Genomic DNA, 26,578 nt, shown 5'->3' with positions numbered 1-26,578 from the left:
ATCCTCCCCGGATGTCGCCTTCCTTGTGGAGACCTGGATGAACACCTCCTTGTTGCCCGACATGGCCATAGCCATCCCGGACGGCTACAAGATCACCTGCAGGGACGGAAATAACAAACCAGGAGGAGGAACCACCATCGTCCACAGGAACACCATCAGGATTTTGGAGCTCCAGCTCCAATGACATACCGCCGTCTCAAGAACTCTGCGACTCCCTGGCCACCCTCTTCCACCGCAAGATCACAGACATCCATGACGGCTTTGACACCCAGACACCAACGACAGACGCTGACACGCCAACTCAACACCCACCAAACACACTGCCCTCCTGCCCTCCTGGAACAACGTCAATGACGAAGACACCATTTAAATCATGAACCCCATCCACTATGGCTCACCTTCATATCCCTGTCCCCACCACATCTTCAACAAAGCAAACTCTATCATCACACCCTAACTCCGGAAGATCATCAACAGCTCCCTCAAAACCGATACTTTCCTGGAGAGCTGGAAGCATGCCGAGATCAACACCCTACTCAAGATACCCACGGCAGACCCAAAGAACCTCAAGAACTTTTGACCCATCTCCCTGCTCCCATTCCCGGTGAAAGTCGTTGAGAAGAGCGCCAAGAGACAACTTACCCACTTCCTTGAGGAGAACAACACCCTGGACTCATCCCAATATGGCTTCCAAAGCAATCACAGCACCAAAACCGTCCTCATCTCCACCACCGATGACATAAGAGTCCTGCTGGACAACTGTCAAATCGCAGCCCTCATCCTCCTGGACTTCTCGCCGCCTTTGACCCCACCTGCCACCACACCCTGCGCACAGGCCTCCACTACACAGAGATCCGCGACAAAACCTTGACCTGGATCAACTCTTTCTTCACCGGCAGAACCCAGAGAGTGTGCCTCCCCCATTCCGATCCAAGGCCTCCACGATCACCTGCAGTGCATCCCAAGGATCATCCCTCAGCCCGACCCATTTACACATCTACATGGCATCTCTTTCCAACGTTAGCCAAGCGCACCACCTCAACATCATCTCATAAGCAGACGACACCCAGCTGATCCTCTCCCTCACCAAGGACCCGGCCACCGCCAAATCCAACCTCCACTAGGGAATGAAGGCCGTCACAGCGTAGATGAAGGCCAGCAGCCTGAAACTGAACTCTGACAAGACGGAGGTCCTCATCCTCAGCTCTACCCCCTCCACATGGACTGACTTCAGATGTCCGGCCACACTGGGAACTGCTCTAACACCCACCAACCACGCTCACAACCTGGGGATCATCCTGGACTCAACACTCTCTATGACCCAGCAAGTCAATGCGGTCTCTTCCTCCTGCTTCAACACCCTCCGCATGCCCCGCAAGATCTACAGATGGATCCCCACTGAAACCAGAAGGACATTCACTCAAGCCCTCATCAGCAGCAGGCTGGACTACGGCAATTCCCTCTACGCGGAAACCATGGTTAAGCTCCAGAAAAGACTTCAACGCATACAAAACGCTTCTGCACCCCTCATCCTCAGATTTCCTCGCCACAGCCACAGCACCTCCCACCTTGTTGCCAAGACATAGAACACCCTCCCGACCCACCTGCTGCAAACCCAGGACGTGCTGACCTTCAGGAAACTTCTCAAGACCTGGCTGTTCGATCAGTAGCGTCTTCTCTCCCCCCCCCCCCCGTGCCTTGAGACCCTCACAGGTGAGTAGCACGCTTTACAAATGTTTGATTGATTGATTGATGACTTATAGCAAGGAACAGGTGCAGGTGATTGGATTGATGAGGGCTGGCTTTCAGGAAGTCCACATTGAGGTCAAATATGCTGTTGGCTTGATGCTTATGTTTTGTGATTTTCTGGATGTTTCCATGGTGCTTTAAACTTGACCTTGCATATGATTGACAAAACATTTATAAAAACATGTAAGCCTTTTCAAACAAAGTGGGGGTGTACCAGTTGCCACAAGCTATTACCAACAGTATGTAATATGGTCAAAAGATTGGTTACAAGACAATTGTTCATTCAAACGTGTTAGGAGGAATGATATGAGTTATGCAGGTAAATTGTGATAGTCAAAAGAGGTGAGCTGTGGTAGGAATTCTGACACAGACTCTCATATAGCCATTTAAAGCCCCGGTCATACTCTCTCACACCCACCTACAAACATACTCTCACTCAACAGTCACTCAGATACTCATGTCCTCAGTCACACATTCAATGTCAAAGGTTAGTGGTTACATTTAGGAAATACAATTAAAAAAAAACTTTCGAAGGTTACATGGATGTTATAATTAGGAAATAGAATAAACAATGTATAATTTTACTGAAAAAAAGGTTACAGGGACATTTTACTTAGAAAATAGAAATGTCATTAGTGATATAATGGATCACTGAAATAATATCGACCTCACAAATATCGAGTTGACAAAATATTGTTGACAAAATATCGATGGACAAAATATCGACTGGCTATCTTTAAACAGGTAAGTACAAAAATATTGACTCTAAAATATCGAGTTACTAAAATATAGACTGTAAAAAATATCGTTTTTTTTAAATGTCTTTAAATTAAGTTAATACTAATGTAGTAATAAATATATTTAGTCTAAACTTACTTTAAATTATTAAAATAATGTTATATTAATAAATATTTATTTTAAATTAAAAAAAAAAAAATAATAATACATATATATTTATATATTTTTTTTTATATTAAATAAACATATCTAATAATGTTACCGTAGCATAGCAAAATAGTTAACAACTATTGTAACAACTGTAGTGAATTCTACTATAGCTAAAGTGTTGGATAGCGTAGGGGTAACATTTACTATTCCCACTCCAGTGGGTGCAACAGTAGGGAAAGCGCTGGATAGCGTAGGGGTAAAAATTACTATTCCCACTCCAGTGGGTGCAACAGTAGGGAAAGCGTTGGATAGCGTATGGGTTACAATTACTATTCCCACTCCAAAGAGTGCAACAGTAGGGAAAGTGTTGGATAGCGTAGGGGTTAAAATTACTATTCCCACTCCAGTGGGTGCAACATTAGGGAAAGCGTTGGATAGCGTAGGGGTTAAAATTACTATTCCCACTCCAGTGGGTGCAACAGTAGGGAAAGCGTTGGATAGCATAGGGGTTAAAATTACTATTCCAACTCCAGTGGGTGCAACAGTAAGGAAAGTGTTGGAAAGCGTAGGTGTAAAACTTACAATTCACACTCCAGAGAATACAACATTAGGGAAAGTAAATCTTTCATATATAAATCAAAAATCTAACAAGAAATATCTAATAATAATTAATATAATAATAATTAATTAAATTAAATAAAAATGTTATGTAATAGAATAAATATTAATTGACATTTAATAATTAACATTAATTCTTTTAATTATTCACCTATTAATACAAATTAATTAAACATAAACAATAAATTTTTTAATAATGATAAACTATTTCACTATTATTTCCAAATAAATACTGTGTATTTTATTTTATTATTTAATTAATTATTAATATATTACTTTCCACCCTATGTCCCTATAAACTCACAATCCGCTACAGAAATTAAAATTCACATAATAACCAATTAATCAATTAATATAAAATAATTAACAATTAATATTAAATTAATTAACACATATAAATTAATTAACAATTAATTACTAATTACTATCAATAAATATATTTACATATTTAATTGTTTTTAATTAAATTACTTCCCACCCTATTCCCCTATAATCCCACAACCCGCTACTGCATTAAATTAGTAAAATTTACATAATTACCAATTAATCAATTATTAATAATTATTTTGCAATTACTATTAAATTACTTGACACATATAAATTAATAAAAAATTAATTACAAATTAATATCAATTATTAAATTTACATATTTAATTAATTATAATTAAATTACTTCCCACCCTATTCCCCTATAAACCCACAACCCGCTACAGAATTACATTATGCATTAATTATAAAAACAAACATCATTTAATAAAATTATTTATAACATAAATACACACTTTTCACTAATATTATTACATAAAAATACACTTTAAAATATTATATATTATTAAAAAATCGATATTTTTGCTATCTATATTTTATACAGTCGATATTACTTCACTTACCTTAAAAACGATATTTTTGTAGTCTATATTCTGTCCAGTCAATATTTTGTCCAGTCTATATTATTTACTCAATATTATGTCCAAACGATATTTTGGACTCGATATTATGTCTGTGCACCTGATATAATATGTGAGGTCATCAGCAGTGCATTGCAGGAGCATACGTTATATTTAGCTCAGGTAACTATAATGGCTAAATTTCACTGGGTTTATGCTTGTGAAATTTGAGCCCTACTATAACATCCCTGCAACCTTTGTTCAACTGTATTGTTTGTGTAACCTTTGTTTTTTTCAGTGAATATAAATATGGATAACAAAACTCCTGTCTATAGACAGGGCCTAAGGGTTAAATTCCGCTTGCTGGTCATGCAGTGTGACCAGTAAGGGAGGCAGGTAGTTTGAGAACATTATTTACAGAAAAGGGTGAGGGAACTTTACTCTATGTTTAGAAGCTCCTTCTCATATCACTAATGTAGGTTTTATGTTCAAAATTTCAATGAAGCCACTGATGAAAGCAGTAGCCTGGCAAGGATGTGATGGCCCCTTTTGCTGTTGCTGGGAGTAGTGAAATAGAGCAATTATCAGTGTTCAGTGGAGTCCTGAGCACTCTGGGGCACGGGTGCCACTGTATCGAATGCACCAGTGGTAGCTACATCTCAGCCTGTATTAGAATAATATATGTTAATGTTTACACTCGATCACACATGATTGGCAGCATAGACACCAGCCACAGACATGAAAGTATGACCTCAAGACACACCTACATCATTAAACAAGCCCTAGCCACTCACCACAGTTGCATCCTAGATCTGAAGCACCATTCTGGTCAGTGGCCCATCCCCTTCACACCCCAGAGAAGTGTGGAGGCTCACCTACCTGTGGGTGTGTTTATGCAGAAATAAGACATGTTTCTCTACCTGCCATGATGGGAAGTTCTTCCTCAAGCTCTCACTGTCCATAGAAAGACCTGGGTACATGTTGGATGAAATCATGTTGTGTAAAGCATGAGCCACGGCGTAGACTGCTTTGTAGACACTGTAAGTGATGATGAAATTGTTAACATCATATTCTGTGACAGGCATCTGTGCCATCGTGAGGTCTTCTCTACAATGACGATAGAATTCCTCAAAGGCAAAGCTGCCATTTGATAAAGCTGCTGAGCAGCGGAAATTTAATGTCCAAATATTCAGAAATGGATCAAGGTCTGAGAAGTTGGTAGGTTTTACACTTAATAAGAATTCCTTCAGTCCTGGGATCTCTCCTCTGCGGACATTGAATTGTAGAGTGCCATTGAATTTAGCCACACCTTTCTGTGGCATATACATATAATAGTTCAAATATGAAGAAGTTGTGGTGGCAATCCAAACCTTTGCAGGCCGTTTACGAAGTAAGTAAGTCAGAAAGAATTGTGTCATGTAAAGTACTGGACAGTGGACTATCACCACGGTGGCAACAGAATTATCAATCACTTCACTAATCTGTTCAGTCTCAGCTTGCGTGACGTGAGGGGGTTTGCGGAATCTTTCTAAGAAGGCCACACAGCCTCCACTCCTGCTGATCTCTCTCTCCAGCTCCTCACTGGCCCTCCTGCCACTGTCATCATCCGATGTCAGGACTCCAACCCAGGTCCAGCCAAAGTGCTTGAGCAGCCGGACGATGGCGCGTGTCTCGTAGATCTCATTGGGGACAGTGCGGAAAAAGGATGGGAACTGATGTTTGTCACTAAAGATTGGATCCATGGCACCATAGCTTATCTGAAAAAATCCACACATATAACTTAATACACACACTCAACTAAGTCATAGCTCTCTGGGCACTATGGTACTCAACAAAGATATCTAAAAGTGCTATGAAGCATGCATAGTCTTTGCACTGTCCAAGACTAAGTCTTTTAGCTTTAGCTAACAGTAACATAGCTAGAAAATATTTAGTGTATGTACATTGTATATGACAATTTGCAATATATACTGATGAGCTAGATGTAATTTCATTTGACCAATTACAATTTAATTTAGTGCTTTCCCACATACAAATTCATGACAGAATGACCACTATTTCATGAGAAATCTATAATGTGTTTCCTTGTGCTTGCTAAATATTTGCAATGCAGTATCTATGAGGCCATGCAAAGCCGCACAGGGTAGCTTTGCGTCACCTCATAGATAAGATTGCAAGGTTGTTCCACCAGATCACCATAGATGCGATATTATTGTGACTTAAGATCGAGCATGATGGAATATTTATCCTTTCCTCAATCTACTAAACCAAACAATTCCAAACGAAAATGCTTTTCCATAGATCCTGTGATCCCCATAAGCACAAGTTTGAAATGTAAGAGAATTCCTACAGGTAGGATTCAAACATATCAGACGATTACATTTTTGATTGTCGCACATTATACTAACAGCTTTATGCCTCCTAAATATCTATGTCACTGTATCAAGGTGTACAAAATTTGAGGACAAAAAATATAACAAAAAATATTGCAAAATAAGGGCCTCATTTACAAATAATTTGCTTAGGACAGAGTCGCAAATCATTTTGCTGCACTGTCCTACACAAATCCTTTCAACCAGCCCTGGCACAAAAGTTGTACCAAAGCAGACACAAGTTTCAGGTTTATTTTATTTTGTCTGATTAATTAAAATCTTACATAAATAGCTAAAATATCATCAAAGTTAACAATTTATATATCAATCATACGAGGTTTATATTTACAAAAAGTATCAGCACAATCCATTAGTAAATCAGATAAAAACCTCCAGCTTTTTCCCAACAGCACATACAAATTTTACAAACGCAGAGATCATTGGCAAGTCTTCAGAATGTAAACATGCTATCAGGGCTTGCCGACATGTCCTTACTAATTTCTTAAGAGTAGATACTCTTTCATATTCCATTACTGGGAAAAGACACAATAAATGTATAATGTTCTCTTGGCGGTATTTACATAGCCTGCATCGATTATTCTCCTCTGTTCTCTTCCATGGAGTTAAGTGACATAGTCCTGGCAAACAACCGAATCTAGCATTAATGAAAATTTGGTTGTGTTTGTTAGACCATGATGTTTCTAGATATTTTTTAACCTTTTTTCCCTTAAATCCATTTATGATTGGCCATGCATGATTCCTTTTTATAAGGATATTGTAGCATCCTTCACTTTCTGATCTACACTGTATGACATCATGAATTCCTTGTGGTTACCAAAGTTACTAGAATGTATGCTTTCAAGCTGAGGTGGTTATTACTTTGAGCTTGGATGAGATCTGGATGTGTCTCCTTTTATCTCCAATAAACCTGAGCTCCATCTCAACTCAATCCTGTGTCTGCTGCTTTCTTATCAAAAACCAGGATCTTACATTGGCGTAGTCGGCAGCTGAAGAAAAAGGAGACTCAACTATCTCAACAAAACATTTATCTTCAATTTCAAGGTACAATTTTCTCTTTATTATGTGCCTATGATTGCACCAGCGGCTGTTAATATTAATTGTGCTTTGATTGCACCAGCGGCTGTTTCTAATATAAATTTATCTACCTTTTAATTGAACTTTGTGTCTTTTTGACATATAACAACACATCAGCGGATAAATCTTTAAACTGTACTTTTTACACTACTTTGATTGCATCTACCGCTGCTTTTATTGGTTATTCACCCTCTTATTTTGACTTTAATTTACAAAGAAGACATTCTGACCTTCGCAGCAACTGTTTGAAATTCTACCTTCTGCGTTGGAACTGTCCTCTTAATGTGACTTTCATTAAGCTTCTAAGCTAACTTGGCCTTTTTAACTTCTACCAAACGTTGTGGCAAAGGGCTTCATTTTTGACAAGCGTGTTGATGCCAAGTGAACTGTCTTTTTATTCACTTAAAGCTGAAGTGTCAAGTTTTGCAGCTTTTACTTTTAAACATCTCTCTCAACCAAAGCTGTGCTCTTTGTATTTGGAAGTAAACAAGTCTCGAGCTTCATGTGCCCTTTGTATTTGGAAGTAAACAAGTCTCGAGCTTCATCAACGTTAAAACTGTCTTGAAAATAAACAAAGCCCGTGAGCGTTTGTGCGTGAAAGCTATCACTCACCCCTTGTCATCTCTTGAAATCCCGTGATTCACTAGAACGTCATCGCTCATGAGCCTGTGATTCACCCGAACGTACAGCTTCTGGTCTCCATTGTTTCGGACTGTGCAGCTTCTCTGTCTTCCGAGGGACTCGCGCCGCTGCGCGTCTCAACGCAACTCTAACTCTGACTGGTGGCGCTGCGTAACATAACGCCTTACGTCATTGGCAGCCATTTTATCCTGCATCGCGTCTCTTCAGTTCCCTTGACAACTCAGCTTCTTACACTCTGCTAAAACAGTGCTTACATTTATTTCACTTTGTGGCATTGATACTGTGTAATTTTTACTTCACAGTACTTAACGTTTATTTTATTTCTTTGCTAATTTTTATTATTTTGTCAACGCCTCATCCTTCGGAATAACTACTTCTCAGAAGCACTTTGTGGAACAGCCTCCTGGACAACACCTCACAAGTTTGTCACTTATACTTAACTATATGATTGCTTCCTGTTATTTCATTATTAATCTATATGTAAGACAAAGGTGAATGTTTTTCTAGGCTGTATTACTCATCCTAATTTTTGATCTTTTGATCATAATTTAATGCTTTCTATTTTCTCATACCCTTGAATTTACTTAACGCTTTAGTTGGATTAATTCTTTCTTTAATTAATAACCATGCAAAATGTCACTGCAGCCCCATTCTTTCTGTCATCTCCTGGGGACCCTCCTATTAAGTGGCAAAAATGGAAAAAAGTATTTGAGCGTTATGCTAAAGTTTGTGGGGTTAGTTTGAGTGCTGAGCGCAAAACATCTCTCCTACTCCATTGTCTTGGGTCAGAAGGTCAGGATGTGTTTGACCATTTAGCAGAACTTACTCCTGAAGAAGAAGAAAGTCTTAATGAATTTGAAATTTGCATGAAAAAATTAGACAATCATTATTTGCCCAAGGTTAGTACGATTTTAGAAAGATACCAATTTGCTAAAAGGTTACAAAATGAAGGCGAAACTGTTGAGGGTTATGTCACACAATTAAGGAAATTAGCTTCCTCTTGTAAATTTGCTACTTCCATTGACAAAAGAATTAGAGACCAATTCATGGTGGGATGTAACATTGAAAAAGTTCGAGATGAATTGTGGTTAAAGGATGAACCATCTTTAGATGAGGTTCTACAACTTGCTAAAAGAGTTGAACATTCTCTAAAATGCGTAGATACCTTAAATAAAGACAAACAACCTGCTGTGCATGTTGTTAAAAATACGGTAGCTGATTCACAAAAATCTTCAGGGTCACTCAATCCTTCAAAAGTTAAAAAGAAATCCTTTGTACCTAAGTGTTTCAGGTGTGACAAAGTTGGTCATTACGCTAACGACACGAAATGTCCAGCATTTAATGCCATTTGTTCAAAATGTAAGAAAAAGGGACATTTTTCAAGTTTGTGCAAAAGTAAAACCCCTTCCACCTCTGTGAAATTTGTTGATGATGAATGTTTAGAGGAGGATTTTGTGTGTGGGCAGGTTATTGTCCAAGTCACTACCACAGCTGATCTTAGAAACTGTCCTATTGACACTATTGAAATTGAAGGTGAGTCAACAGATGTTCTTTTTGACTCTGGTGCAAAAATAACAATTATTTCTAGAAATTTTTATTTGGGTAAGTTGTCCAACAAGACTCAATTGTCTAGAGCTGACATTCGCCCGTTAGCATATGGAGGTAAACTCATTCCTCTTTTGGGATGCTTCACAGGTCGAATTGAATACAAAGATCGTTATACTGTTGGAAAGATCTATGTTTCGCAGAAGGGTGACAGTATCATCAGTTGGTTTCATCAAGGGTATCTCCACATAATGCTTGATCCCAGTTCTCCCATCCCATAATACTCAAAGAACTTGTTAGCTCTGTCCAAGTTGATTCCAATGTTGAACTGTTGTCACGCATTAAAATGCAATTTCCTAAGGTATTTAGAGATGAACTAGGGTGTCTCAAAGATTTCAAACTTGAAATTCCACTAAGACCTGGTTCTCAACCCTATGCTTGCAAGCCTAGACCTGTTCCCATTTCCCTCAGGGATTAAAATGATAAGCGAATTGGATAAACTAAAGTTGGGAGGGATCATTGAAGAAGTCACGGGAACTGATTGGATTGCGCCCGTAGTTGCTGCTTGCACACCCAATGGTTCTTTGCGTCTATGCATTGATTTGAGGCAGTTAAATAAGTGTGTGATCAGTGACAGACATCCTCTCCCTAACATCTCAGATCTTTTAACTAAAGTAGGTAATGCAAAAATATTCAGCACATTGGATTTGGCCTCTGCTTACCACCAGATTGAACTTGAGGAATCTTCAAGAAATCTTACCTCTTTTAATACTCCCTTTGGGACATTTAGATTCATCAGAATGCCCTTTGGTCTTGTTTCAGCGGCGTCTGTTTTTCAGCGCATCATGGAGAAGGTGCTTAAGGGTTGTGAAAAGGTGTGTGTGTGCCAAGATGACATTCTCGTATTTGGTAAAAATGATGTTGAAGATGAATCTATCTTGTTTGATGTGCTTAGTAGACTTGAAAGGGCCAACCTTACTATCAAGATTGACAAGTGTCATTTTGGTGTCTCATCAATTCATTATTTAGGTCACACAATTTCAAAAGATGGTATTGCACCTAAGGCCAACTTGGTAGATACAATTTTTAAGATTCCTCCTCCTTCTTCCAGAGAAGAATTGATGAAATTCTTTGGTATGATAGAGTATTATAACAAGTTTGTTAAAGGTTTTGCTGGTCAGTGTGTAGGTTTAAGGAGTCTGTTGAAAAAAGGTTCTGAATTCATGTGGAATGATACTTGTGAGTCTGAATTTCAGACGTTAAAAAAGGGGCTTGAAAAAGCTCCTAATCTTAGAAGTTTTGACCCTCAAAAGATTTCCATTCTTACTACTGATGCCAGTCTCAAGGGACTTGGTGCTGTCCTCCAACAAGAGAATGATGGAGTCTTAGAGACCATTATGTTTGCCTCACGTGGTCTTAAGGACCCTGAGACTCGCTATTCCGTTATTGAACGGGAGGCTCTGGCTGTGTTTTGGTCTGTCAAAAAATTCAAGAAATTCTTGTGTGGAAGCAAGTTCATAATCAAAACTGATCATAAGCCTTTGTGTGAGATGTTCGCCAAAAAGGGTATTGATTTAGTGTCCAGCAGAATAACTAGAAGGGTAATTGCACTTCAAGAATTTGATTTCACAATAAAATATATACCAGGTGTTCAGAATTGTGTTGCTGACACCTTGTCAAGGCTGGTTGATGTTTCACTGGACGTACCTTTAGAAGATGACTATGAAGAGGATAAATATCAGGTTTGCCCTGTATCTGTTGAGGTCATTGATGAATCTGAATGGCGCTCTAAATTATCTTCTGATCCTGTTCTCTCTGGTGTGATGTCTCTCTTGGAGAAGGGTTGGCATTCTAAGAAACAGGGATCCGCTGAGTGTGTGAAATTCTGGGGTGTGAAGGATGAATTAGCAGTTTGTAATGATCTCTTGGTTCGTGGGACTAGATTGGTTCCTCCGTCTGAACTACGTAAGAACATCATTGACCTGGCGCATGAGTCACACTCTGGTATGACCAAAACTAAGAAAAGAGTTCGCTCATCCTACTGGTGGCCTGGCATGGATTTGCACATTGAGCGTGTCATTAGAGATTGTGTGGTTTGTAATCTAAGTGATAAATCCAAAGTTGTTAGAGTGCAACCTATGATCATCAGGGATCTCCCTGGTGGACCGTGGAAAGAGGTCTCATTTGATATCCTTGGCCCTATTTACACTGATGGGGGGCAGATTTTCATTTTTGTTTTAATGGATTTATTTTCTAGATGGCCTGAGATACATTTCACTTCCAATATTGAGACTAGCTGTGTTATAAGATTCTTAGAGACCCTATTTGCAAGGGAAGGCTTTCCACAATCCATCCTCACAATAATGGGGTTCAATTGGTTTCCAGGGAAATGGAGTCTTTCTTACTTAGGTGTGGGATAAATCATAAGAAATGTGCCCTTTATCACCCAGAAACCAATGGAATGGTGGAGAGATTTAACAAAGTGCTCAAATAAACCATCTCTTGGACTAAAGGGGCAGGTCTCAATTGGAAAGAACAAGTTCTTAAAAAAGTAGAGAATTATAGATTCACTCCTCACTCCTCCACTGGTAAATCACCTTTTGTCCTCTTTAGAGGAAGGTCATCTTGTACTTTGTTAGAACCAACATGGGCAAGGGATTTGAGTGATGAAATTGCCAATTGTTCTAAAGATAGTGATTTAAATAATGGACTCAATTGGCGTGAGAAAGAGATTTTGAACTCTTCTAGCAGAAAGCTCTACTTCGATTCCAAACATGCTGTTAAAGCAACGCCTGTAAAAGTTGGTGACATGGTAGTTGTTAAGCTTCCTGGCAAAAAAATCAAATTCTCTGAACCAATAAAAGTATTAAAGTCTTTAAAAATGCTGTGAGAACCCTAGATCACAGAATATGGAACTTAAATAGAATTTGTGTTTTATCTGGAAATCATCAACCTCCTGCTCTTGATCTTAGGACGGATGTTGACGGTTCCCGACTTGACACCAATCTTGAGGTTCCTAGAGTGCTTCGACACTCTTCCAGGTCAATCAAGAAACCTTCTCATTTAAAAGACTATGCATCTTAATGAAAGTATTGTTGTTTATCTCTTGTTTATAATTGATGTTTTCTTCTTCTTTTGCTCTAGCCTTTTTTTTATGGGGGGAAGATGTGTAGCATCCTTCACTTTCTGATCTACACTGTATGACATCATGAATTCCTTGTGGTTACCACAGTTACTAGAATGTATGCTTTCAAGCTGAGGTGGTTATTACTTTGAGCTTGGATGAGATCTGGATGTGTCTCCTTTTATCTCCAATAAACCTGAGCTCCATCTCAACTCAATCCTGTGTCTGCTGCTTTCTTATCAAAAACCAGGATCTTACAGATATCTTTATCCTTTATCAAGGATAAATGGTTGGTAAGTTTATTCATTGTTTTTTTGAAGCTTTCCTGCACGATTGTATTATTCCATATATCAATGTTATACCGTATTCCTCTATCGCTGTATTTAGATAGCACCAAATATGTAATTTTCTGTTATCTTTTACTTCTTGCCACAACAACCGAGACATTTGGTTATCTTGATCATTTTTTATTCTATTCCATACTTTTAGTGCTTGCCCTTTCCTTGTGTAATTCTGATTATTGAATCCAAATTCCAGCCTCACCTGTGCTTGTGAGGCATTCTTTGGCAGGGAGAATTACATGTTGTAGGTTTTTTCAAGCGCATTATTAATAACCTCCGCATCTTTCCCATTCATTGCCTCACTACCATACGTTAAAGTCGGTAGTAGTTTTGCAGTGATTACTTTTAAAAAGAGGAGATAGGACAAGTCACATGGGGGCATATGTAGGTAATTCACATTTGGCGATTCTCAAATAGTGATTGACGGAGGGGGACGTCTGGACAGATGCTATCATCGCTAGCCACGCAGGAACCAGGGGAGGCAGTAGCACGCTTCATTGAGAGGTGCCTGGCAATAGAATTTTCCCTATACTTCCCCGCATATAAAGAAAAGATTTAAGTAGATATTATACGGATATTATACGGAGGTCTCCATTACCTATCTACCCTGGTTCCACTACCATTGGAGTATTGTCCTCACTTTCTATGTGGCTTGAACACAAGACATTGCAACACCTGATATCATTGGTGCGATCTTGATGGCAGTTGAACCCTCTTACGCCAGTTATCCAATTGGATTTAAGTTCCAATTATTCATGATACTATCGGATGATTAATATAGTTATCCGGGTAGACTCACTTATCCTTCACCTACGGTCCAGAAACCAGTGACATCATCACCATCTGACTATCCTGCCCTGAAGAAGTCCCTTGTGGACGAAACGCGTCGGCTGTAGATCCTGTATATTTTTTAACCATCTGAACTAAATAAAGAACTCTCAAAACTATATGAAGAAAAATCTCTCTGATATGATTATTACTGTTTACCTCACTGAGAATATTTATTCCCCTAAATGTTGACGTGGTGCACCTTGGCCTTTTTTCAAATCTTGTTATAGTTCATGTTTGAACCTGCATTGTGACAGTGGGTGTTCTTTGAAGTGTGCACACATACTGCCCCATGTACGAGTGGGCGAGATTTCTTGGAGAATAAACTGACTAGGTGTTGTCCTTTTGGGAATCTACCACTGTTACTTTCCTTTTTTGAGTGATTTTTGATGAATCGCTATTTGAGAATTGCAAAATGGAATGTAGGTTAAAAATCATAATATTTTTGCGAATCTCTAAAATTCCTTAATTGCGATTAGCAAATTGCGAATCGCAATTAAGGAATGAGTGTCCCATTCATTCCTATGGGCAAAGAGGCCCATAGGAATGAATGGGGATACATTCTCAAATTGCGATTTTCTATTTGAGAATCGCAATTCCAAGGGTGCCAGGGTGACCAAAGGAATGGGTAATGTAGCCTCCAAAGGAGTTTGTTGATAAGAATGAGTTAGTTATTTGAAATAAGCATGGGCGGAAAATCCGTTACGCTCGCGGATTTTGCGGATTTTTGGGAAATTCGCAATCCACGAGATTTGCGAATTTCCCGCAAAATCCGCAAATTCGCACGCAGCGGATTTTTTTTGCGGCGCGCGGCGTTGGTGATACAATTTTTGCGGCGCGCGGCGTTTATCATCGTTTGCCGAGTTGTTTTTCTCGATAGTTTGCGAGTGCTGCGCCATTTTGGATCTTGCTGTGTGATCCCGCGGGAATTGGCGAGCGCGATTACGTCATCGCAGCTTGCCAGCGATAGTTTGTCAACGCGAGTACGGCGAGATCACGTCTCGCGGTACTTCGCAATTGCGAGATTTGAGATGCGGCGAGCGAAAATATAAAATTTGCAATTCTGCACAAGAAATCCACCAGCAAGCAGCATAAACCTTCTAGAAATGATGATTTTTATCTGAATAACTCCTTAGTTTGACATTTGCCTGCACTTTTTTAGCGAGGAGTCCATTTTGGGGAGGGGGGCAGGTGGGTGGGAGGAAGGAAGTGCCCCACAGTCTTCAACTTCCTGTTCCTGTTCAGCAGGCTCCTCCCAGTGCTTTGTCCATCTCTTGGTCACTTTTCATTTCGATCTGGAGCTGGAAGGATTACTTTTTGTGGATGCTGCTGGATATTTGGATTTGAGGCCTTTTTGACTTTCTTTGGATCACTGTTGGATTAGAAATTTTACAAATAAGTTTGTTTGGGGCATTACAGTTGCTGCAACTAAAATTTTGGAATTTTCGATTTTTGGGCTGTTTTGGGGCCTTTTGCCCAGGGGTACTCAGTGGTGCGTGGACTGAGTCTTTCTGTGGGTTGTCTTTAACTTAAACATCATGGAGGCCATGGATGGATTGGGATTGTGCTGATTTTTCAGTGATTTTCGTTTTTTGGGGCTGTACTTGTGGACTTTTCACCAGGGGTATTTGAGTCTAGCATGGGCCTAGTCTTTCTGTAGGTTGTCTTGAATTTAAACATCATGGAGGGCATGGATGGATTGGGATTGTGCTGATTTTTCAGTCATTTTCGTTTTTTGGGGCTGTACTTGTGGCCTTTTCACCAGGGGTATTTGAGTCTAGCATGGGCCTAGTCTTTCTGTGGGCTAGTTTGAACTTAAACATCATGGATGGCATGGATTGAATGGGATTGTGCTGATTTTGCAGTGTTTTTCGATTTTTGGGGGTGTTCATGGGGAGGGACAGGCCATGTGGCTGGTGGCCATTTTGAGTGCAGCTACAGGCACTGGCCATGTGCTGGCAGGCAAGTGGCCATTTTGAATGCAGGCTTTGTTGTTAGGCCTGCAACCATTTTGCCTACTTTTCAACCTTTATTTATGCCCAGGGGTAGTGAGTCTTGCATGGGCCTAGTCTTTCTGTGGGTTGTCTTGAATTTAAACATCATGGAGGCCATGGATGGAATGGGATTGTGCTGATTTTTCAGTGATTTTCGTTTTTTGGGCCTGTACTTGTGGCCTTTTCACCAGGGGTATTTGAGTCTAGCATGGGCCTAGTCTTTCTGTGGGCTGTCTTGAACTTAAGCATCATGGAGGCCATGGATGGAATGGGATTGTGCTGATTTTGCAGTGTTTTTCAATTTTTGGGGGTGTTCATGGGGAGGGACAGGCCATGTGGCTGGTGGCCATTTTGAGTGCAGCTACAGGCACTGGCCATGTGCTTGCAGGCAAGTGGCCATTTTGAATGCAGGCTTTGTTGTTAGGCCTGCAACCATTTTGCCTACTTTTCAACCTTTATTTATGCCCAGGGGTAGTGAGTCTTGCATGGGCCTAGTCTTTCTGTGGGTTGTTTTGAATTTAAACATCATGGGGGCCATGGATGGAATGGGATTGTGCTGATTTTTCAGTGATTTTCGTTTTTTGGGGCTGTACTTGTGGCCTTTTCACCAGGGGTATTTGAGTCTAGCATGGGCCTAGTCTTTCTGTGGGCTAGTTTGAACTTAAACATCATGGATGGCATGGATGGAATGGGATTGTGCTGATTTTGCAGTGTTTTTCGATTTTTGGGGGTGTTCATGGGGAGGGACAGGCCATGTGGCTGGTGGCCATTTTGAGTGCAGCTACAGGCACTGGCCATGTGCTTGCAGGCAAGTGGCCATTTTGAATGCAGGCTTTGTTGTTAGGCCTGCAACCATTTTGCCTACTTTTCAACCTTTATTTATGCCCAGGGGTAGTGAGTCTTGCATGGGCCTAGTCTTTCTGTGGGTTGTCTTGAATTTAAACATCATGGGGGCCATGGATGGAATGGGATTGTGCTGATTTTTCAGTGATTTTCGTTTTTTGGGCCTGTACTTGTGGCCTTTTCACCAGGGGTATTTGAGTCTAGCATGGGCCTAGTCTTTCTGTGGGCTGTCTTGAACTTAAACATCATGGAGGGCATGGATGGAATGGGATTGTGCTGATTTTGCAGTGTTTTTCGATTTTTGGGGGTGTTCATGGGGAGGGACAGGCCATGTGGCTGGTGGCCATTTTGAGTGCAGCTACAGGCACTGGCCATGTGCTGGCAGGCAAGTGGCCATTTTGAATGCAGGCTTTGTTGTTAGGCCTGCAACCATTTTGCCTACTTTTCAACCTTTATTTATGCCCAGGGGTAGTGAGTCTTGCATGGGCCTAGTCTTTCTGTGGGTTGTCTTGAATTTAAACATCATGGAGGCCATGGATGGAATAGGATTGTGCTGATTTTTCAGTTATTTTCGTTTTTTGGGCCTGTACTTGTGGCCTTTTCACCAGGGGTATTTGAGTCTAGCATGGGCCTAGTCTTTCTGTGGGCTGTCTTGAACTTAAACATCATGGAGGGCATGGATGGAATGGGATTGTGCTGATTTTGCAGTGTTTTTCGATTTTTGGGGGTGTTCATGGGGAGGGACAGGCCATGTGGCTGGTGGCCATTTTGAGTGCAGCTACAGGCACTGGCCATGTGCTGGCAGGCAAGTGGCCATTTTGAATGCAGGCTTTGTTGTTAGGCCTCCAACCATTTTGCCTACTTTTCAACCTTTATTTATGCCCAGGGGTAGTGAGTCTTGCATGGGCCTAGTCTTTCTGTGGGTTGTCTTGAATTTAAATTTTTGTGCTGTATAACTGAACTGATGTTCCTCTGTCTTCCATTTTTTTTAGGTGCACAAGACTCAAGAGAACCACCAGTGCCAGGAAGAAGTCCTGCAGCGGTGTGTGTGTGCAGCATAACGTCACGCGACGTCACGTCTGGCCTCAGACAACTCTACAATTCGTGCAACTGCGGCCTGCTGTCTGACCTGCTCTGAAGAAGATGGCCCCAAAAAAAGGTCTCCGTAGCTCCTCTAGCAAGAAAGTTGCTAGTAAGGAGCAGAAGAAGCAAGTTACCAAGGAGGCTGGTGTGCCACCCGCCACGTTTTTTGGGAGAAAAAAAAAAAGTACGCCTGCAGCAGCAGGATATGCTGGGGACCAAGCTGGGAGCAGCACCCCTGCTCCATTGGGTTCAGTGCCTCCACCACCACGCCAACTTAAGTCAAAGCCCTTGAGTGCTTCAGAGGCAGTCAGTGTACTTCTCCAATCACCATCGACCAGTGATGTTGGCTCATCGCAAGAAAGTAGCAGCAATGTCCCTGAATCAACACAGGTTGTTGTAACTCAACTGACAAGTGTTGAACAACCACAGCCGCAACAACAACACCATGTGCAAGTACACGCCCAAGTACATGTGGAAGGAGAGGCAGCAAAAGGAGATGCGCAAGCAAAGGTGCATGGAGGTTCACAAGTGCCCACAATAGTTGTTCCTCCCGAAGTAGGGGCACATCAGGAAATCGACAATGAAGCCGAGGTATCATTGGAAGCCACTCCTCCTGATGATCATTCATTGTCTTCCACATCCCCAGCAAGGAAAAGATCAAGGGGGGTGTCTACATCTTCTTCAAGCCCACCTCGTTCTGATGCAAGTGATCTGTCTTGGGAACCACAACTGCGGTCTGACAGTGAGGCACACCATGATCTGACACAGGTACCTAAGCGTAAAAGGAAGGTCGTCCAAAAACTCATACCTATGGAGTGTGATGAGGCTCAACAAGAAGTGACAGATACTGCTGGTGATGAAGCCTCTCACGATGACGACGAGCCAGTCATCACAAAGGTCACTGCAGCCCCACCGGGCATGCAGCAAAGAGACATTTTGACCCTATCCCGAGAAGCTGCTGAGCGTGATGATGATGTCGGCGAGGAGGCAATGGAAATGGAATCATTAGATTTGGAGTTAAGTAGTACACCAAATCCTACCGCTTCCATATTTCTTCCTCGCAAGAAGGTACCCACCTCGTCCTCGACCTCAATTCATGGTGGTGAAAGTGCAAAACGTACTGAAGTTCGGCAATCCACATCCTCCACTTCATCTGGCATTAGCAGCAGGACCACCACCACCAGAATCGCCGCCTCCTCCGGCCCCCAAAGACATTTCAAGTCTGCAGTTTGGGACTTCTTTAGTGTTTGCCCAAAAAATGAAACCGTAGCCATTTGTAGCATGTGTAAGCTTCGAGTTAGTTGTGGTAAGTTGGGTTCCAACTATGGTACCGGAGGCCAGAGAGGTCATCTTGAAAGAAAGCACGCTGTCAAATGGTTTGCGCACCTATAGGCGATCGAGGAAGCCGGAATTGCACGTAATGCTGTTTCATCTGATAATGACGAGGAGGAAGAAGACGATTCAAACACTTCACTTACACCCAGTACCCCTGTCAGCAGCACACCCCATGTGAGCCACACTAAGAGTGTGGGAGAGAGTGAGACATCAATGCAGAAAAGTTCATCAGCGAGCGTAACTGGGTCGAAGATATCATCATCATCCCGTAAATCCTTGGTCCAGGGCAACATTAAAAAGATGTTGTTTACAGAAGCGCAATATGAACGCAACCACCCAATGACGCGTCTGTATAACACTAAGCTGGCTAAAATGCTAGCTCTGGACCTTCTCCCTTTTTCTTTTGTAGAAGGGGTTGGTTTTCTAGAATTAGTGGCAGCGCTCTGCCCTAAATGGAAGGTTCCTAGCCGGTTCTATTTTGCCCGAGTTGCGGTTCCAGCACTACATGAAGATGTTCTGAAGGTGATTGGGGCAGCTTTGCAGAAGAGTGCTGTTCACACTATACATCTGACAACAGACATGTGGACCAGTGGCGCAGGCGCTGATTACATGTGCATCATTGCACACTGGGTCTCTTTTTCAGGGGCTAAAGCAAAGCTAAACACAGGTGTTGACACGAACATTGTTTTTAAAGCTGCTCGGAAACATGCAACACTAGCCATGTTTGGTTTGGAGAAACGTCACACAGCAGAAAACATTTTGGATGTCTTTAACACAAAGGTCCTTAACTGGCTGTCCCCACTAAAACGCAAGGTTGGTTATGTTTCCACGGACAATGGCGCCAATATAGTTAAGGCCATGAGGGACGGTTACTATTTCAGAGTGCCGTGTTTGGCGCACTGTATAAACCTGGTTGTCCAAAAATTCTTGGGTAATAAAGGCAGTGCAGCGTACAGTGTATTGGACACCTGCCGAAAAATGTGCAAGCATTTCAGCCATTCTTTTAAGGCCCGGAAGCAGCTGAGGAGCCTGCTATATCAACGTCAAATGCCAGTGAAAGCACTCATCCAGGAGGTGGTAACACGTTGGAACTCAACCTTCTACATGCTTGAGCGTCTGTATGAGCAGTATATGGAACTCGATCAATATTTCCTTACAGAGGGTACAGAGGAGCTGAGGATGGGTGGGCCGCAATGGAACATAGTTCAAAGCCTGACACGCATGCTTCGTCCTTTTGAGTTCTTCACGCGTGCAGTCAGCAAGGAGGACTCTAATTTGGGAAAAGCTATCCCATTGTTGTACATGCTGGAGGACCAACTGAAGGAGGTGTGTTCTGTGTTTGAAAAAGATGACAAAAACCAAGACTCTTTGCTTCTGGCTGAGCAATTATTAGAGCTCCTACAAGGTGATGAACGTCTTAAAAAGATCCACTCAGAACAGCATTACATTTGTGCTACTATTCTGGATCCACGCTACAAAAAGGCGCTGGCAGGCCAAGCATTCTTTCCTTTTGATGATGAACATGTTCCAAAGTACAAACGTTGGCTAGCCTTGTCAGCCAAGAGGTTTGAAACAGAACGGCTGGAAATTGAAGGAAATGGCAGTACATCAGCAGGCCATCCCCAGTCAAAACAATCCACTTCTGCACCTGTGGCTGTGGCACAAGTGACCTCTCAGCCGTTAAAGACACCGGCAACCGGATCATCTGCACGAAACACAACAGAAACAATGGAGGCTGAAGAGGATTGGCTAGCTCTGCGTGGGTTTGGTTCTCAAAAGGTCAGAGGCACAGCAAGAGCTAAGCAAAGTGGAGGAACCTTGGATGAGGACCTTGAGTCGATGGTGAAGGACTATCTGAATGACTCAACAGAGGTCTATGTTAATTCTGACCCATTGGCGTATTGGCATAGGAAAAAAGAATTGTGGCCACAGCTCACCAACCTGGCTTTAAACTACTTGTCTTGCCCACTCGCAAGCGTGTCTTCTGAATGGGTTTTCAGTGCGGCTGGTGGCATTGTAACTCCCAAACGGAGCCGCCTCTCGCCCAAAAATGTGGAGAGGTTAACAATGATCAAGATGAATCAGCACCTCATACCACCAGATTTCAGAGTACGAGAGAGCGTGCCGGATGAAGAGGAGGTGGCCAGCAACATAGATGAGGGAATTTCTACTCTGTCAGGTGACACTGAGCTCACCCTGCCTGAATTCGCAGAGTATGATGACGAAGCCTTATTCTCATTCCTGGACCGTGATACCGAGCCCTGAAAATGAGACAACGAATCAATAACTTTCTTTTTCGTCCCTATTCACTTTTATTCCTGTGTGTCTGTCTTTCTTTGTTGTGCACAGTTAATATATTTCAAACTTTAATCAGATAATCACAAAATCAAGCCCATCAGCAGAACTGTCTTCGCTGGTTTGCTAATTGATTTGAAGTTGCCGCAGTCTGCATTCCTCAGGTTCACAAGTTCAGAAGAACATGCTCCTCTATCCTCCTCCTCCAGACTCCTATTTCCATCAAACCAGAGGGCTGGTTTACGCCCAATGAAGAAAGACTCAGCACTTGTGGGGGTGTTGTTGTACCTCTTTGCAGGTGAGTTGACGGCTCTGGGACCATTGTTGGGAAGCTCTAATACCGGATAAAAGTGGTTTGGACCAAATCCCAGGAAGAAATTTTTTTGTGTTTTTGATGACTTGCTTGCCTTTGAGGTGCTCTTAGGGGGGGTTCCGTCTGTTTGTGGGTGAGTTTCGTGGTCTGGGAGCACTGCTGGGACACTCTAATCTTGATTGCATTTGCTTTTCAGGAAATCCGTCGTGGCAACCCCGACTTATGGCCTAGCTACGCAGCGCGTTTGGACCGAAGGCCGAGAAATATTGCAAGTATGAGATTTTGCTTTTGGCCTGTTTGGGGGTGTTATGCTTCTTGGCGGGTGGGTTGGCGGGTCTTGGGGCATTCCTGGGAAGGTCTAATACCGGGTAGAAGTGGTTGGGACAAAATCCAGGCCGATTTTTTTTTGGCTATTTCTGACATCTTGCTCAATGTAGCGTTTTTGGGGGCCTGTTTGGGGGGCTTCCTGGTGTTTGTGGGTGAGTTTCGTGGTCTGGGAGCTCTGCTGGGACACTCTAATCTTGATTGCATTTGCTTTTCAGGAAATCCGTCGTGGCAACCCCGACTTATGGCCTAGCTACGCAGCGCGTTTGGACCGAAGGCCGAGAAATATTGCAAGTATGAGATTTTGCTTTTGGCCTGTTTGGGGGTGTTATGCTTCTTGGCGGGTGGGTTGGCGTGTCTTGGGGCATTCCTGGGAAGGTCTAATACCGGGTAGAAGTGGTTGGGACAAAATCCAGGCCGATTTTTTTTGGGCTATTTCTGAAATTTTGCTCAATGTAGCGTTTTCGGGGGCCTGTTTGGGGGGCTTCCTGGTGTTTGTGGGTGAGTTTCGTGGTCTGGGAGCACTGCTGGGACACTCTAATCTTGATTGCATTTGCTTTTCAGGAAATCCGTTGTGCCAACCCCGACTTATGGCCTAGCTACGCAGCGCGTTTGGACCGAAGGCCCAGAAATATTACAAGTATGAGATTTTGCTTTTGGCCTGTTTGGGGGTGTTATGCTTCTTGGCGGGTGGGTTGCCGGGTCTTGGGGCATTCCTGGGAAGGTCTAATACCGGGTAGAAGTGGTTGGGACAAAATCCTCGCGGAAAAGCCTTTTGGCACTTTTTGTAACTTAGGGTTCGTTAGGGTTAGCCCTAGCAGCAGGATTGCATGTGTTTCGGGGTGTTCTAGATTTTTGCAACTGAGTTCTGGGGTCTTAGAGCACTTGTGAGAATGTGTAATTTTGGTTGCAAGTCATTTGAAGAAAATCCATGGTGGGAAAGGGGGGATTTGGCATAGTTAAAGAAAGCCTTTGCCACTATTCTTAACTTAGGGTTCGTTAGGGTTAGCAGTATTTCTATTGCATGTGTTTGAGTGGGGGGGATTTCGAGTCTTGGAGCGATGCTGGCTACGGCTACTTTTGCTTGGTTGCTTGCAAGTGGTTTGAATGCAATCCACGGTGGGTAAGGGGTAATTAGGAAGGGGGTACTTCGGCCTACTTTTAATTTCAAAGTAAGTTTTGTCACCAGTTTTCTGCTAGGCCTCGTTTTTTGAGATTTGATTGGGGGTCTTCTACATTTTTGCGACTGGCTTTAGTAAGGGTCTGGGTGGGAGCACTGCTAGGAAGATCTAATTTTGTTCTAAAACACAGTTTACAGTACACCTAGCTTGAGGGGCAAGATCCGCTACATTAATTTGCCCATACTTATTTATCCTTCAAAAGGTGACTCAGAGTACGCACTTTCAAAAATATTGTACTGTCTACTAGGAAAATCAAATTGTGACTTTTTGCACTCCACAGCCTACATACCTTATATTTATTTATCAGTGGTGTTGTAATATTATATCACTTCCTGTTTTTCGTTGAATAATTACAGGCCGGGTTTCAGTCTCTGCAATGGGGAAAAAAGGATGGAGTCAGGCTTCACAGTAGCGAGCCACAATTCAGCATCAGGCAGGCAGTGGACAGGGTGTCTTCTGGTGACCAACATCGATGGACGAAGCGTCGGCTGCAATGGAGGAGTGCCGCTAATAGGAGGATTTTTTTTCTGCAGGCAACTTACGTACCACTTCCAACAGGACCACTAAAACCACATAGATACAGTATCCCTTGCCTTTTTCTCTGACTGTGACTGCATTTCTTGGATCTCTCTCTGCTTCGAAATTGATCCCTTAACACATCACTTAGTCCACTCCACCATCACATCTGCACCACACATAGTCATTTGTAAGTGCTCCTACGTAATTCGCAAGTCGCAGCACGCCCCAGGCCGTAGAGGACTGGGATGGCCCCAATGATGAAGCATGTCACCAAGGGGCAACCCTGGTGAGTGAGGGGACACCTAGAAAAAAAGCAATTTCTCCTTTTCTATCTACTATACCTTCCAGACCAACCCCACTGAGTGTTGTTGTGAATGGATTTATAGTGACCAGCAAGGCTCTCGGGTATCTGGCTAAGTACAGAGACCTTATGTTGAATATCGTTATCAATAATTCCACACAGGCCCTGTACTGTAGCATTCTTTCTTCCACAGTTGTCGAATGTACTACTTACTTTTCACTGACATGCATGCAGTAGTGCATGCACTTTCAAAGATTGATGGATAGGTTTGTACCCAAAGAATTGTTTATGTTCCATTGTTTGTCTATGCTGTGCTTTTTTTTACAGGGTGTCTTCTGGTGACCAACATCGATGGACGAAGCGTCGGCTGCAATGGAGGAGTGCCGCTAATAGGAGGATTTTTTTTCTGCAGGCAACTTACTTCCCACTTCCAACAGGACCACTAAAACCACATAGATACAGTATCCCTTGCCTTTTTCTCTGACTGTGACTGCATTTCTTGGATCTCTCTCTGCTTCGAAATTGATCCCTTAACACATCACTTAGTCCACTCCACTATCACATCTGCACCACACATAGTCATTTGTAAGTGCTCCTACGTAATTCGCAAGTCGCAGCACGCCCCAGGCCGTAGAGGACTGGGATGGCCCCAATGATGAAGCATGTCACCAAGGGGCAACCCTGGTGAGTGAGGGGACACCTAGAAAAAAAGCAATTTCTCCTTTTCTATCTACTATACCTTCCAGACCAACCCCACTGAGTGTTGTTGTGAATGGATTTATAGTGACCAGCAAGGCTCTCGGGTATCTGGCTAAGTACAGAGACCTTATGTTGAATATCGTTATCAATAATTCCACACAGGCCCTGTACTGTCGCATTCTTTCTTCCACAGTTGTCGAATGTACTACTTACTTTTCACTGACATGCATGCAGTAGTGCATGCACTTTCAAAGATTGATGGATAGGTTTGTACCCAAAGAATTGTTTATGTTCCATTGTTTGTCTATGCTGTGCTATTTTTTCTTGTCTCCCAAAACCTTTCCCAAAAACCCCCGTACCCATCCATTTTTCAAACCCTAACCGTCTTCCCCCGGGCTGTGTGGTTTTGATTGATGTGTGACTAAATGACAGCAATAAATCCACACACTTGCTGGGGAGGATAAGGTGATAGCAACAGGCTGGTGAAGAAATCCGAGGATATATTCTTACTCTGCTTGACAAAGAACCATTGCTAATGTGAAAGAACTTCAACCGAATTAGTAGTTATACTTTACCATTTGTTAGGCTACAATGTGGCACTGTTCTACTGTACTTCTGTCACCTGCTATATTCTCAGTTGTACCGTTGAATTGCTCAGGAGGACAAACCAGATTTCATTTTCTTTTTTTTCATAGGCATGCAACTGCCACTGTGTCACACCACTAGTACCACCGCTATGAGGAAATTTTATCCGACCAAGATTGCCAACCATATTCGCTGTTTCCCGTGGAGCCAGCCCTGGGTCTAGCCCTACTTTCAAACACAAATTACAGGTAAGATGAGCGTTTGGTGGTTTGGGGGTATAATGGAGTATTAGTACGAGAGACGAGAGACTGAAGGTAGTACTACTAAAGTCCTAGGACTCTTGGATTCACTTCACTTAGCCTGTGAGAGGCACTTAGTGTTGAAAACATTTGGGCATTTACACTTAAGAAAATGGAACTAAACTTTCAGGAAAACAAAGTCAACGTTAAACCCCCACCCACCAGGCAAGCAGTAAGAAACGGGTATGCTCAAATAAAGTTTGAAAAAGTATATTTATATCCCTAACAAAATAATCTCCCGCAAGACCCTCCCTAACCCCAACGATTGTCCTTGAAAAGTCCCCAAAAACCCAACTCCCAATTCCCACCCCCCAAAAGTCTCTAAAAAAGGGGCAAGGGACACTATGGGTGGATGCTGTCAACTTTTTGGGCCAGGGCATCATGCTCCTGGCGGAGCAAGGCGTGCTCTACGCGGAGCCCCTCCAACTGGTTGGAAAAGTGGTGGAGCTCCTGCTGGAGGCGGGACACCATCAGGGTACTGCGGCGCAGGCGTGCCTTCAATGCCTTGTAGGTGCAACGGCTGTGAGAGGAAGCTGTAGCTGTTGTCCTTGCTACTCGGCGGTGGCGTTTGGCTTTGGCAGCCCGGCTCAGTCTGGGTGGACCACTGTGCTGGGTGGCACTGGCAGCCCGTGGGGGAACGGAGGCCGATGCAGACGACGAAGTTGTTGTGGTCGACTGCACACTTTCTTCGTCCTCCAGGGCCACCAGCCGCCGATAT

The 26,578-nt window shown here is 42.5% G+C and overlaps 1 protein-coding gene across 1 annotated transcript in view; it reads right to left on the bottom strand.

The window, feature by feature from the left end:
- The window catches only part of LOC147689499 (vomeronasal type-2 receptor 26-like), a 571,238-nt gene that overhangs the window by 441,369 nt on the left and 103,291 nt on the right, over window positions 1-26,578 (bottom strand). Inside the window, exon 3 of the mRNA XM_086939934.1 lies at window positions 5,063-5,899. Within this exon, the coding sequence (XP_086796060.1) occupies window positions 5,063-5,899 (837 nt within the window). The remainder of the gene's footprint in view (window positions 1-5,062; window positions 5,900-26,578) is intronic.

This window comes from Lissotriton vulgaris, chromosome 10, assembly GCF_964263255.1.
Source record: "Lissotriton vulgaris chromosome 10, aLisVul1.2, whole genome shotgun sequence".
Classification (NCBI taxonomy): Eukaryota; Metazoa; Chordata; class Amphibia; order Caudata; family Salamandridae; genus Lissotriton; species Lissotriton vulgaris.
The sequence above is the reverse complement of the archived record's forward strand: the minus strand, read 5'-3'. Positions and strand labels throughout refer to the sequence as shown.